Source organism: Herpailurus yagouaroundi, unplaced genomic scaffold (genome assembly GCF_014898765.1).
Source record: "Herpailurus yagouaroundi ecotype Mexico unplaced genomic scaffold, PumYag 208, whole genome shotgun sequence".
Classification (NCBI taxonomy): Eukaryota; Metazoa; Chordata; class Mammalia; order Carnivora; family Felidae; genus Herpailurus; species Herpailurus yagouaroundi.
The window spans coordinates 11,034,890-11,047,772 of record NW_024412439.1 but is presented as its reverse complement, the minus strand read 5'-3'; the positions used below and the strand labels follow the sequence as shown (position 1 = coordinate 11,047,772).

At 57.2% G+C, this 12,883-nt stretch overlaps 2 protein-coding genes across 13 annotated transcripts in view; both read right to left on the bottom strand.

Moving 5' to 3' along the window:
* The window catches only part of MINK1 (misshapen like kinase 1), a 47,623-nt gene extending 47,208 nt beyond the window's left edge, over window positions 1–415 (bottom strand). For 8 of the 12 annotated variants that reach the window (XM_040453465.1, XM_040453464.1, XM_040453468.1 and 5 more), the window contains exon 1: window positions 128–412. In XM_040453465.1, the coding sequence (XP_040309399.1) occupies window positions 128–184 (57 nt within the window). In that variant the 5' untranslated portion in view covers window positions 185–412. Of the gene's footprint in view, window positions 1–127 lie in introns of all 12 variants that reach the window. The other 4 variants (XM_040453466.1, XM_040453463.1, XM_040453471.1 and 1 more) reach the window with 2 other exon arrangements.
* Window positions 416–5,655: 5,240 nt separating this feature from the next.
* The window catches only part of PLD2 (phospholipase D2), an 11,287-nt gene continuing 4,059 nt past the window's right edge, over window positions 5,656–12,883 (bottom strand). Inside the window, exons 10-24 of the mRNA XM_040453475.1 lie at window positions 11,703–11,786; window positions 11,491–11,569; window positions 10,690–10,800; window positions 10,088–10,258; window positions 9,636–9,762; window positions 9,359–9,477; window positions 9,163–9,276; window positions 8,935–9,039; window positions 8,637–8,725; window positions 8,406–8,519; window positions 8,181–8,230; window positions 7,855–7,989; window positions 7,519–7,672; window positions 6,657–6,771; window positions 5,656–6,417 (exon numbers count right to left, since the gene is read on the bottom strand). Coding sequence (XP_040309409.1) covers window positions 6,193–6,417; window positions 6,657–6,771; window positions 7,519–7,672; window positions 7,855–7,989; window positions 8,181–8,230; window positions 8,406–8,519; window positions 8,637–8,725; window positions 8,935–9,039; window positions 9,163–9,276; window positions 9,359–9,477; window positions 9,636–9,762; window positions 10,088–10,258; window positions 10,690–10,800; window positions 11,491–11,569; window positions 11,703–11,786 — 1,792 coding nt within the window. The 3' untranslated portion in view covers window positions 5,656–6,192. The remainder of the gene's footprint in view (window positions 6,418–6,656; window positions 6,772–7,518; window positions 7,673–7,854; window positions 7,990–8,180; window positions 8,231–8,405; window positions 8,520–8,636; window positions 8,726–8,934; window positions 9,040–9,162; window positions 9,277–9,358; window positions 9,478–9,635; window positions 9,763–10,087; window positions 10,259–10,689; window positions 10,801–11,490; window positions 11,570–11,702; window positions 11,787–12,883) is intronic.

Genomic DNA, 12,883 nt, shown 5'->3' with positions numbered 1-12,883 from the left:
GGGGGGCCCGCCCGGGGGGGGGGCCCGGCGGGGGGGGGCGCCCCGGGGGGCACGTGAGGCGCGCGGCCGCGCCGCTCCCCGGCGGCGGGGGCAGGAACCGGGGCGAGACTGGGGGCGGCGCGCTCACCCGCAGGGCGGACAGGTCGATGTCGTCCAGGCTGCGGGCGGGGGCTGGGTCGCCCATGGCCTCCGCGGGCAGCCGGGCCCCGGGGCCGCTCACGCGCCGGCTCGGTTATTCCGCTGCCGCCGTCGCCGCTTCTCCCCCATCGGGGGGGATCCCGGGGGCGGACTCCGCCGCGCCTCCCCCGGAGGACGCGGAGGGGGAGGGCCGGCGGGAGGACCGACCCACCGACTGACAGGAGCTGGCGCCCGGTCCGCAACCCGAGCCTCCCGACTCTCCTGCGCAGGCGCGGAGCGGCCGCGCTCCGGGAGGGTGGACGAGGGAACGTGACGCGAGCGCGCCGGGTTCCCCTCCCCCTAGGCGCCGACACCTGCGCGCAGGCGCAGCAGAGAGAGGGAGCGCAAGGCGCGCGCGAGGACCGACCGACCGCGCGAGCCGGGCGAGGAGAAGTGGGCGGTGGCCGGGCGGCCGCGGAGCGCGCCCACCGGCCGGTGCGCGTGCGCACACGCGTTTCCTTCCCTTCCCCTGTGTTTTGCCCTCTCTCTCCCGCATTTCCTCCTTCGCTCTCCTTTGACGCTCTTCCTTCCCTTTTCCTCCTTTTTCGCGTGCCAACTGCCAATCAAGCCACCCACCTCAATTTGCGGGGGAAGGGGGGCGGGACCTAGCCCCCCTATTACTAGGGGGGTTGTTATGGTAACTCCCCACGCGAGGGCTGGATGGCCTCTAGATAGGATGGGCTGTCCACCCACCTGATTGCCATGGCAACAGTGGAGCCGCCGAGGGAGGGGCCTCAGGGTGGGAATCTGGCTGGAGAAACCACGTGGGAGTTGGGCGGGGGTGCCGGCTGCCTCCGGAGTGCCCTTTACCCCCTTCCCCGGCTGGGGGACCGCAGAGGGGACGGGAATCCTACCGCACCCCTTTGTCTCTGCACCCCTCGTTCTGCGCAAAGGAGCTGTTTCAACAATTATTCATTGATCGCTGGAGCCGCGGGTGGGGGAAGGGGTAGTAGGGAGAGGAGGAGGAACCCACGTCCAACCTCTTCAAATCGTGCGCGGGTCACCTTGGGTCTGGTGTTGGCACAGCACCCCCAGCCATTAGCCTCACGGGAGGCGGGGTGATGCTGTGAAAAGAAGGAGGAGTCGTGTTCCGCCACTGTCGTGCTGTGTGACCTTGAGTAAGCTGCTTTGCTTCTCTGGGCTTTTCTTTAACTGTGAAGTTGAGGAGGAAGGCAGTTTGATCCCCGCGATCGCTTCCAGCAACAGTATTGTCTCTGAAAGACTCCGCCAGCGCCAGCGGTCTTCATTGCAAACATCATTTAGGAGAGTTAGAATGAAAAGTCCCTGGATAGGGGTTAACATCCTCCTTTCCGGACACTTCTCTTTGGCCCATTCGTATGCACATCCAGTTTCGCTCCCCTCCCCTCCTATTTACCGTGTCGTTGTCCTTGTCCAAGCCACAATCCCTACTTACCCCCATTACTCTTTAAAGCCACCTGCTTGGTCTCCCTGCCTGGACCCTCTTAAGTCAATTTTCCATACCCACAGTGATTTTTCTGAAACTCACATCTGATGTCACTCACGTTTGAGACCCTTCGCTGCACCCCTCCCCTCTGTCTTTTGAATACAGTACGGCACCAAAGAACTTCAAGATTCTGCCTGCTTCTCCTGCCTTGTTTTTCACCACTCCACCATTCAGTCTCATATATTCTAGCCATGTTGAAATCTACTCACAGTGGCCAGAACGCAACAGACCCTCCTGCAGCTTGTGCACCCGCTGTTTCTTCTCCCAGGAATATTCGGCCCATGCCCACTCTCACTGCCTTTTGCTTTGTCCTACGTGTGTCTAAGTCACCTCCTCCAGGAAGCCTTCCCTGACCCACTAGGGCTGAGTTTAGCTCTTCTGTTTTAGCTGCCTGGCTTCAATGCATGCTCACGTTTGACACTTTTAAGTGTCTGTTGAATCTCCTTAAAGGCAGCAGTCATGTCGGCCTTGTTCAGTACAGGTCTTGGCACCCATTAGAGGTTCCGTATCACGTCAGTGAATGAAGCCCTCTGTTATCTGGGCAGGCGCTCATGCAAGATCAAAACCATGGGAGAGGAGGGAAAAAAACGATTTGAAGTTAGTGCTTTGGACAGGTCATTAATCTCTCGGAGACTTAGAGATAATAGGGAGATTAATAAAGTAAACCATACACACACACACACACACACACACACACACACACACGAATTATAAAGGATCCCCAGGTTGGTTTATTCCGGTTGTGAATCAGACACATTCTGTGCAGATCTTCACATCTGATGGCTTCCAGAGAGGCTGACCTGCTGAACTTGTTTTCCTCAGGTTCCTTTAACAGTAACTGCTAGAACCTGAATACACTGCAGAATTGTCCCGGTCCTCAGAGTCGTGCTCACTGTTTGCATGGCTCCTATGGAAGCATTCTGTCAATTAACCTAGAGTTTAGTGGTTTCTTGAGATATTAAAAAAAAAGACACCCCGTCCTCCGAGGACAAACGAAATCAATAAAGAACTGCTTGGCCCCAAACATTAAAAAAAAAAAAAAAAAGGGGGGGGGACATATGGATACATGAGGGTTCGTATTGTCTTTTGTATAAGAGACTGTCCGTAATAAAAACTTAGAGATGATGTGGTAGAGAAAGCCCTGGATCGGGCTTCAAGGAAAGTTAAAATATTAAAAATAAAACAACTTATAGGACCCCTCGGAGATGGATGAACATCTCATACGGGCCCAGGGGCCGTCAGGACCTTCCGCCCACCTTGGGAGGCTGGATTCCTTCTCTTGCCGGGTCTAGGGCCACCTCTTCTGGTTCCAAGCCCGCTGCTTGCCCCCCGCACTATGGTGGCCTCCCTTCGAGAAACTCCAGGACTAATGTGGGATTCAGGGGTGGTGCTGAGGGACCAGCAGTGTGGTGCAGAAACCCACCAGCCCCAGCCCACCACGGGACAGCTGCCGCCCCCACTGCCCTCCTCCACAGTTAATGAGGTAAAAGTCCCCCAGGGAAGGAGGCACTTAGGCTGACAATGAGGCTAATTAGCAGAATGCCAATTAGTACCAGGGGACCGTTGGATGTGGGAGGGGGAGGATTTCTCCTGTGATGGGGGCTTCTTCAGAGGAAAGGAGGGCTGGGAGCCAGGTGGCGAGCCTCCCCTCCCTCCAGGCTGTCATCCACCAGCATGCCCCCTCTTCCAGAAAGCCTTCCTAAACTGCTTGCCCTGCCCCACCCCCAGCTCGTTTCTCCCCGCTCCTGGGGTCAGTTCCAAGACCGAGGCTGAGGGACATCACGGGCGGAAAGCCAGGGTCTATGCTCAACTTTTTCTCTAATTGCAAAGTAGTTCGGATACAGAAAGAGATAGGAATATGTATATTACAACTTCATCGACCGACCACTCAGCTTAAGAGAGAAATTACACGGGGCGCCTGAGTGGTTCACTCGGTTAAGCGTCAGACTCTCCATTTCAGCTCAGGTCGCCATCTCCCGAGTAGAGCTCCGCACTGGCAGCACGGAGCCTGCTTGGGATTCTCTCTCCCTCTCTCTCAAAATAAACATTAAAAAAGAGAGAGAGAGAAATGCTACCAATTCACGTGGAGAACTCTCTCTGTATACCCATTATCGCCTCCTCCCCACCTGCCCTGGGAGGTGACCTTCTTCAACCCAATGTGTGCCACACTCATAGCATTTACAGGCAGGCCTAGTTTTAGCATATATATTTTTTTAATTTTTTTAACATTTATTCATTTTTTGGTAGAGACAGAGCGTGGGTGGGGGAGGGGCAGAGAGAGAGGGAGACCCAGAATCCGAAGCAGGCTCCTGGCTCCGAAGCTGTCAGCACAGAGCCCGACGTGGGGCTCGAACTCATGAACCTCGAGATCATGACCTGAGCCGAAGTCGGACGCCCGACCAACTGAGCCACCCAGGCGCCCCAAGCATATTTTTTTTAAAAATGGGAGGTTTGCGGCAACCCTGTGTCAAGCAAGTCTGTTGGTGCCATTTTTCCAACAACATTTGTTGTTCACTTTGGGTCACATTTTGGTAATTCTTACGATATTTCAAATTCTTCATCCTTATATTTGCAGCGGTGATCAGTGATCGATTCTGACTCACCAAAGGCTCGAATAACGTGTGGCAATTTTTAGCAATATTTTTTATTTAAAAAAAATTAAAAAACCAATTTTTTTAAGTTCATTTAAGTAATCTGTATACCCAGCGTGGGGCTCGAACTCACAACTCTGAGATCAAGAGTCACATGTTTCTCCGACTGAGCCAGCCAAACGCCCTGGCAATATTTTTTTATTTTAATTTTTTTTCAACGTTTTATTTATTTTTGGGACAGAGAGAGACAGAGCATGAACGGGCGAGGGGCAGAGCGAGAGGGAGACACAGAATCGGAAACAGGCTCCAGGCTCTGAGCCATCAGCCCAGAGCCCGACGCGGGGCTCGAACTCACGGCCCGCGAGATCGTGACCTGAGCTGAAGTCGGACGCTTAACCGACTGCGCCACCCAGGCAACCCTATATTTTTTTAATTAAGGTATGTACGTTGATTTTTTTTTTGGTCGGTAGACACAATACTATTGCACACTGAATAGATTACAGTGTAGTGTAAACATAACCTTTTTTTATGATGTTAGGATTTAATGGCACGTATGCCTGTGTTAATACAGAGCAATGAAACCCAGCGGCCGCAACAATGTTTAACCGGAAACAGCTTCTTGGTGCATCAAAGTAAAAGAGACCAAGAATGTGGACCTAACTGCTACATGCCCCGGGAAGCCCAAACATTCATGTGAGTCACTTTACTGCAATGTTGGCTTTATGGCCACGGTCTGGAACGGGACCTTTCTACCGCTGAGTATGCCTGTGTTGTCTCTCTTCCCTCTGCAGTGGCGCTGGCCTGTGGAACTTTGTGCGGTGATACAAACGGCCTGTAACTGCTTGATGTGCTGACCCCTGGCACGAGTGGCCACCGAGCACTTGCTAGGGCGGCGTGTGGCAAACGGCGGACGCGCCCCAAATCTATAAATCACCCACTACATCTCTGCAGCCGGCCATTTATGGAAGAATCATTCTCATTTCCCAGCTGGGGCCACTGAGGCCCGGAGAAGCGATAAGACTTGAGAAGGTCGCCTAGGTGATGACAAGCCCAGGATGCGGGCCCAGTTCTTCCTGCCCTGAAGCCCGTACCCTTAACCGTTCCCACGGGGGCTCCCCTACGCCTCTTCCTGTGCTGTCACCGGCGGAACGAGTGAACGAGTGACGGCCCCTCTGAGCCCAGCCCTTCTCTCCTGTGCAGCTGAAGCGGCGGCTCCTGGTCCTGGGGTGGCCCTGCCCTTCCTTCTCCAACACCTCCCCTTCCCAGCAGCTGGGAAACTACAGGCAGGTGCAGTGGGGATGAGGCCGCAGGAAGGAGCCGGGAGGCGGGTGGGGCGAAGGCGCGGGGCCCCAGTACCACGTGCGGGCGGGAAGGGGGAGGCGTGCGCTCGGGCCGCGGTTCGGCCCGGGAAGAGCCGGGGACCTTGTCTAGACTAGGCGTTTATTTTTGAAATGCTCACTGAACGGATACAAAGCTAGTGTTTGTCCACAGGCAGGGGAGGGGGTAAGTGTGCACCCCAGCCCCCGCCCTGCCCACCGCGGGGGCGAAGCGGGGGGCGGGGGGGCTTCGCTCTTCCCTCCACCTTGGCAGTAATGGCAGAGAGGGGCTTCGGGGGCAGGAGGAAGAAGGCCCAGGACAGGGCCTCCCCCAGGGAAGCATCCCGGGCGTGGGGGCAAGGGTCTGCCTCTGCCCTGGAACAGGGGTTTGAACCGGGCGGCAGGGGGGAGGAACTCGGAATGCCCTCCCGCCCCCCCCAACCCCCGTCCCGCCAGCCCAGAGGCGGAGTGACCTCTTCAGCTGCTTCTCAAGGAAGGGACCCCGTGGCTTGTCTTCTCTAGTCCTCTTCCGACGTGCCTGCCCTCCCCCTGGTCTCAGAGGGCACTGCCCTCCAGCGTGAGGGAGCCCTCCAGCCTCGATGGAGCCCAGCGGCAGGTAAGCTGTCCCGGGCTGAAGCCGTAGCTATGTCCACACTTCGAGGGGCATCACGCCTTCCTTGCTCCCCAGGGGGGGCAGCAAAGACTCATCCTCCAGGAACTTGAGGGGAAAGTGGACCAGGTGGCCCTGGACCTGGGTGAGCTCAGACCGGGCCAAAGGTGGGCTGACTGTGGCCAGGGGCTCCACGGCCACGTACTCCCGGAGCGCCCTGAGAGAGCGTGTGGCATTGGACGGCAGGCAGCGGAAGATCTGTGGGTGGGGGGCACAGAAGCCAGTGGGGCTTGGAGACCCTCGGCCAAGAGTCCAAGGTGCCCCCGCTCCCCACACCATATCCCCCCACGCTGACCCTGAGCCACTGAATCCCACGATGTGCCCGCCCCCCACACCCTCATCCCCCTTTTGGGAACGGCTTGGCGGTGGGGCCTCCATCCTACCCCGGACGGGATAACCCGTGGATTTCCACACAGTCAGCCCCGCTCGGTGCCCACCTGCTCATAGATATTGGCATTGCTCTCGGCTGTGTCCTGCCACAGCTGAAAGAAGTCATCACAGACAGGGTCGCGGAGATCCAGGTCTGGCCGGGCATGTGCCCCGAGAATCACACTACGGGACAAAAGGGTCTCCGCCAGGTCAGATTAAGATCCTTGGAGGGGCGCCTGGGTGGCTCAGTCAGTTAAGCGACTGGCTTCGGCTCAGGTCACGATCTCACGGTTCGTGAGTTCAAGCCCTGCGTTGGGCTCTGTGCTGATGGCTCATAGTCTGGAGCCTGCTTCGGATTCTATGTCTCCCTCTCTGTCTGCCCTTCCCCTGCTCACTCTCTGTCTCAGCCTCTCAATTATAAATAAACGTTAAAAAAATGAAAAATAAAAAAAAAGATCCTTGGAGAAGGTGAATATCAGAAAAGTCAGATTATTCCTACGCAGGTAATTCAAAATAAACCCGATGTTAAACAGTACAATGAGCACAAATGAATCCAACAGAATTTACTTTGTATCTTCTTTGGCCACTATTTTGATGTTTAAAAAAAAAACAAAAAACTACCAAGTTACTTTTAAAGTATTTGTTTCTCAGGGCGCCTGGGTGGCTCAGTCTGTTAAGCGTCTGACCTGGGCTCAGGACATGATCTCACGGTTCATGAGTCGGAGCCCCGCGTCAGGCTCCGTGCTGACAGCTCAGAGCCTGGAACCTGCTTCGGATCTTTTTAATATATGTTTCTCATGGTCTTGATATCCCTACTTTCCCGGTACCCTATGCTAGATTGGGAAACCCTCGCACCCGCTCCAGAGGCAGAGTAACCCCCTCCCAACCTGTGCCTCCCCGCCACGCCGGTAGCTCCCCACCCGGCCCTACCTGAAGCAGTGCTTCCGCAGACTCAAAGCAAACCGGCCCGCCTGATACTCCCCACCGTCCATGAGGGATGGTTCCATCTCTGTGTCCTCGATCAGCACGGCCAGCTCACTGTCTCGCTTCCCCAGCAAGCTCCGGTCGTTGATGTTGGCCGAGCCTGGGAGGGGCGCAGGACGCAACGTGTCTGCCTGAGCCCTGGGGGAGGGGGTGGGAGGGGGGGGGCCCTGCCCCATCAACTCCGCCCGAGGACCAGCCAGCTTCGGTCACCTCCCGCTTGGGCCCTGCTCCACCCCCCCCCCCACCCCCCGCGCTGCCGGGCACCCAGCGTCCAGGACTGACCGATGATGACCGTCCGGTCATCTGCGATGAGCATCTTGCTGTGGATGTAGATGAGTTCGGAGACCGGGTGCCCGCCCAGCTCTCCGTGCGTGCGAAGCCCGCAGATGGATATGTAGTCCCGCCACGCTGTCCCCACTGTGAGAAAGGGGGTGGGGGTGTAGGGAGGGGGGCCCTCATGTGCAGATGGAGCCCTGTCCCAGCTGCCTCCCCACTTCAAGGTCTATACGCGTCTCCCTGCAGTAAAAACTGCCTGCCGTCTCAGAGCAGTAGCCCCAGAGACACGCAAGAAGGACCCGGGCTGCAACCCCCCAGCCCCCAGCACTCACTGGCTGCTTTGAGGCGATGCAGGATCGAATATTCCCCACGGCACAGGGTCCTGAGGGAAAAGAGCCGGTGAGGGAGGTGGAGGCTGGGGGAGCTGGTGGGGGATGTCAGGAGAGAGGCGGACCCCAGAAGTCCAGCAGGAAGGGATGGGGACAGAGTCCGGGCAGGGGCACGGGTGGATGGCCACGGAGAGGCAGAGGCCGGCTGGGGGTGGGGGGTGGGGTCACCTGTAAGTGAAGTGCAGAATGGCCTGGATGGAGTTACCACCACCTGTCCTGATGTCACCTTCAAACCCCGGCAGCAGGGGCAGAAGCACGTAGACTCGGAAACGCTGGCCCTGTCTGGGAAGGGGGCGGAGCCAGAGGTCCCACCTGTCCCCCCAAGCCCCGCCCCTCCGCAGGGGCTAAACCACGCCCACACCCCCCCCCCGCGGCCCCCCCCCCCCCCCCCCGCCTTACTTGTGGGCCTTCAGGATTCTGTCCACAATCTCATCGCCCACCTTGTTCAGAACGGTCCGCCCGTCCGAGCAGCTAATAAAGAACTGATTCTGAGGCAGGGACCAAAGAGAGACATCAGCAGCCAGGCCCCTGCCCCCCACTACCAACCCCAGGCCTAGGCTCCAGGCGCTGGCCCCGGGCTGCGCATTTCTCCAGGCCTGGCTACGCTGGCCCTCAAGGACCGATCCCGCTGCTCTCAGGTCCCTCTCATCCCCCGGGGTCCGCTCCATTCTCTGCCCCGCCCTCACCCCCGTCACACCTCGATGTACAGGAAGCGCTGGCTCTCCCTGATGGTGTGCAGATAGGCATTGAGGATGGAGTTTTCCATCGTCCCTGCTGACCAACGGTCCACCGACCGCAAGACCTGGCGGAACAGCGAATATGCTGTGGTTCCCGACCCCAGGAGAGGAGGGGGGGGGGGTCTCGGGCCGGGGGCCCTGGGCTGGAGGGAGGGAGGCGTGAGGACGGGCTGAAGAGGGGGCCTCACCTGCACAGTGGCGCACTGCCCCCCCGGGATCGTGAAGGAGAGCTGGTCCGCGGTGCTGGTGGATTTGGGCAGCAGGTAGGGGTACACGGGGGTCTTGTACTTGGCCTTGGTCGTCTGAGGTGGAGTGATGGCAGTCAGCGGGAGGCGGCCCCTTCCCGACCCCCCCCCCCCAGCCCCCGCAGGAGGGAGTGGGCACCTTGGTGAAATTCCAGCGCTGGATGAAGTGGCGGGCCAGGTCCCGGGCGGGCAGACCGTGGACGGCCACCCCTACGTCCCGCCATGGCATCCGGGGCGTGGTCTCCCTGTCGATGAAATCTGGGGGGCCCCCGGGAGGATCAGGGGCAGGGAGGAGGACGAGGGGACCAGAGGGAGAGCTACATTACCCTTGACCCCGCTCATCCTGTTCTCGGTTCCCGCCTCGATGTCTGCCCCTACTCTCAGCTTTTGGGGGCTTGGGAGGAGGGGACCCTCACCCTCAAAAGGCCGGTCCAGCTGCACCCAGTCCTTAGTGATAAGATTGCTGTAGTCCTTGCCCAGCCAGAAGAGTTGGTTTTGGGACAGGTCTGGGGTGGCCGGAGCGTCTGAGCCGGGGGTGGGAGGCTGTAGGGAACACACCCAAGCCAGGGGCAAGGAGAGGTCATGGAGGCCGCACAGAGCCAGGGCCACAGAGAAGAGAGGAGCACTGAAAGTGTGAGACACAGAGACACAGAGAGTAAGAATGAGACAGGGAGAGTCCCACCCTGGCCCTCCCCTTCGGCCGCACTCGCTACCCCAGGGGAGAGGACTGGGCCTCCTTCAAGGCACCTTCCTGGGGTCCCAGAAAGAGGAATCCCCGGGGCGGGCAGCACGCGAGTGACCAGCGGGGGCGGGCTGGCGCTGGGGAGGGGTGCGCCTAGCGACGCTCAGGGAGGCCTGGGGGGACCACCTGTGGGGCGGCTGGTTCAGAGGGGTCCCCGAGGTCAGTCAGCCGGTACTGCAGGTCGTCCCAGCGGCCGTAGGCGAGGTCCAGCCCCCCCAAGAAGGCCACTACTTGGTCCACGACCAGGAGCTTCTCATGATGGGCCCACAGCGTCACCTGGTCCGGGTGACGCATCACCTGCAGCGGGTGTGGGGGGAGGTCATGCGGGCGGGCTTAGGGGAGAGAAGATGGAGGAGACATTGGGAGGGAGGATGGGGGGGGACAGGAAGATGGGGGGATGAGATGTTCAAGGAGAGGGAGGGTCGCGGGGCGCCTAGGTGGCTCAGTCGGTTGGGCGTCCGACTTCGGCTCAGGTCATGATCTCACAGTCCGTGAGTTCGAGCCCCGCATTGGGCTCTGTGCTGATGGCTCAGAGCCTGGAGCCTGCTTCGGCTTCTGTGTCTCCCTCTCTCTCTCTGCCCTTCCCCTGCTCACCCTCTGTCTCTCTCTGTCTCTCAAGAATAAATAAGCGTTTAAAAAAAAAATTAGAAAGGGAGGGTCGAGGGGGTGGGGAAGTGTGGCGAGGAGGGTCGTGGTTTTTGGGGGCGTCTCTGACGCCTGACAGTCACCTTTATGTTGGGGTGCAGCAGCATCAGAGCCCTCTTGCTGTAGCCGCTGTTAATGCCCAAGGCCAGCTCCACCTCCTTAAACAGCAGTACGGACACACGGACACCCTCCTCCTGGTGGTGAGCGGGGGGGGGGGGGTCAGAACGGCCCCCCCTCCAACCTCCTGAATCCTTCCCCATTCTTGGGGTTCTGTACGTCCGTGCACCCAGCCTGGGGATCCTCAGTGCTCACACCCTGCTCTGATGCTCTCAGCAAACTTAGCAGTGGGTGAGCACACTGTTCACCTGCCCATCCATCCATCCATCCATCCATCTTCCCCGCCATTTACTCACCCCCATATGTGCCACCTGTCATCCATCTATCCCTTCCCCCCTCCCCCCTGCTACTGATCCACCTTTCCACCCTCCTATCCTTCCATCTATCCCCCCTTTCCATCATCCATCCACCCACCGGCCCCTCCTCTCGATCATCTGTCTATCCGTTAACGTCTATGGATGTCCCCAACATGGCGGACACCGGGCCTTACACTGAGGCTAGCGATGTCATTCCCGTGAGAAAGGCAGACACGTACACCCCCAGGTAACGCCACAAGGCGTAATGGGTACTTGGAGAGAAGTCTGCACCAGGTAGAGGAGGAGCATGAAGGGGGAGGTGTAAGTGCCTCTTAAGGAAGAAAAGGAGGTGATGCTTGCCAGACAGCAGCCCACGATAGACGTGTTTCCTCCCCTGAAGCTTCAGCTTCCTTTCCTTCTCCCTCTGACCCACCTCCACGCACCTCCCCTCCCGCCTGCCACTCTCCTCACCGCCTTCTTCTTGAGCATAATGTCCAGTCTCCAGTCATCTGAATGGGCCGGACGCTTCAGGTAAATCTCAGGACTCAACCTGGGATTCAGGGCAGGGGGTGGAGGGCGAGCAGCCAGCCCCTTCTTCCCTGCCCCTCCCTCCTCTGGCCTGTAAGCTGATCCGGGGCAGGCCCTATCCTGCCCCTTCCTGCCTGAGCTTTTCCCCTACTCACCACCAGTCTGTGATGAAAATCTCCTCTTGAGCTCCTCCGATGGCGTCTGCCACAGCGGCAAAGTAACCCGCCCCGTTCACAAACCTGGAGGGAGGGGAAGGTCAAGCCAAGGAGGTCAGAATCAGAAGCCAGAAAGCTCTGGATGGAGAGTGAAGACCCGAGGACAGTCATGGATCAGAGGTGACGGCAGGGTCAAAGATCAGGAGTGATCGGAGAAATCAGACGGTGTCAGACGTATGAAAGGGGGACAAATTTGCCAGTTTAAGCTAAGTAAAATTAAAAATTACAGAGGACACAAAAACTAAAGAAGATGACTAAAGGTGGGGAACGTTAACGCATCCTACATAAAGAGTTCCAGCGAATCAGTAAGAAAAAGACACACAGGCCAACGGCGAAATGAACAAAGATTAAGAACTGACAGTTCACAGAGGAGATTAAAACGGTCAACCGTAGGAAAAGATGTTTAATCTCAATAGTAAAGAAGGAAATTGATATCAAAATGGAATAACATGTCTTTAATCCACTAAATTGGCAAAAATAAAGATCACTGGCAATGTTCAATATTAGCATGCAGGAGAATGAGAATCCTCATAGACTATGGGAATATACTTCGGTTATAGCCTTTTTATTTTTATTTTTTTAACATTCATTTATGTTTGAGAGACAGAGTGTGAGTCGGGGAGGGGCAGAGAGCGAGGGAGACACAGAATTCGAAGCAGGCTCCAGGCTCTAGCTGTCAGCACAGAGCCCGACGCGGGGCTCGAACCCACGGACCGTGAGATCATGACCTGAGCCGAAGTCGGACGCCTAACTGACTAAGCCACCCAGGCGCCCTGGTTATAGCTTATTTAGAAGACAGTTTGGCAGTATCCGAATATCAGACACACATACTGTTTAATACCATTAAATGCACATAGTAATTCTATTTCTAGGGATGCATCCTATTAAATGCTTTGCTTAGGCAAAGACTGTGTTCAGTGCAACATCGCTTGAAATGAGAATTTGGGGCACCTGGGTGGCTCAGTCGGTTCAGCGTCCAACTCCTAATCTCAGCTCAGGTCTTGATCTCAGGGTTGTGAGTTCAAGCCCCATGGCGTGCTCTGCACTGGGTGTGAAACCTACTTTAAATAAAATAATAAAATAAAATAAAATAAAATAAAATAAAATAAAATAAAATAAAA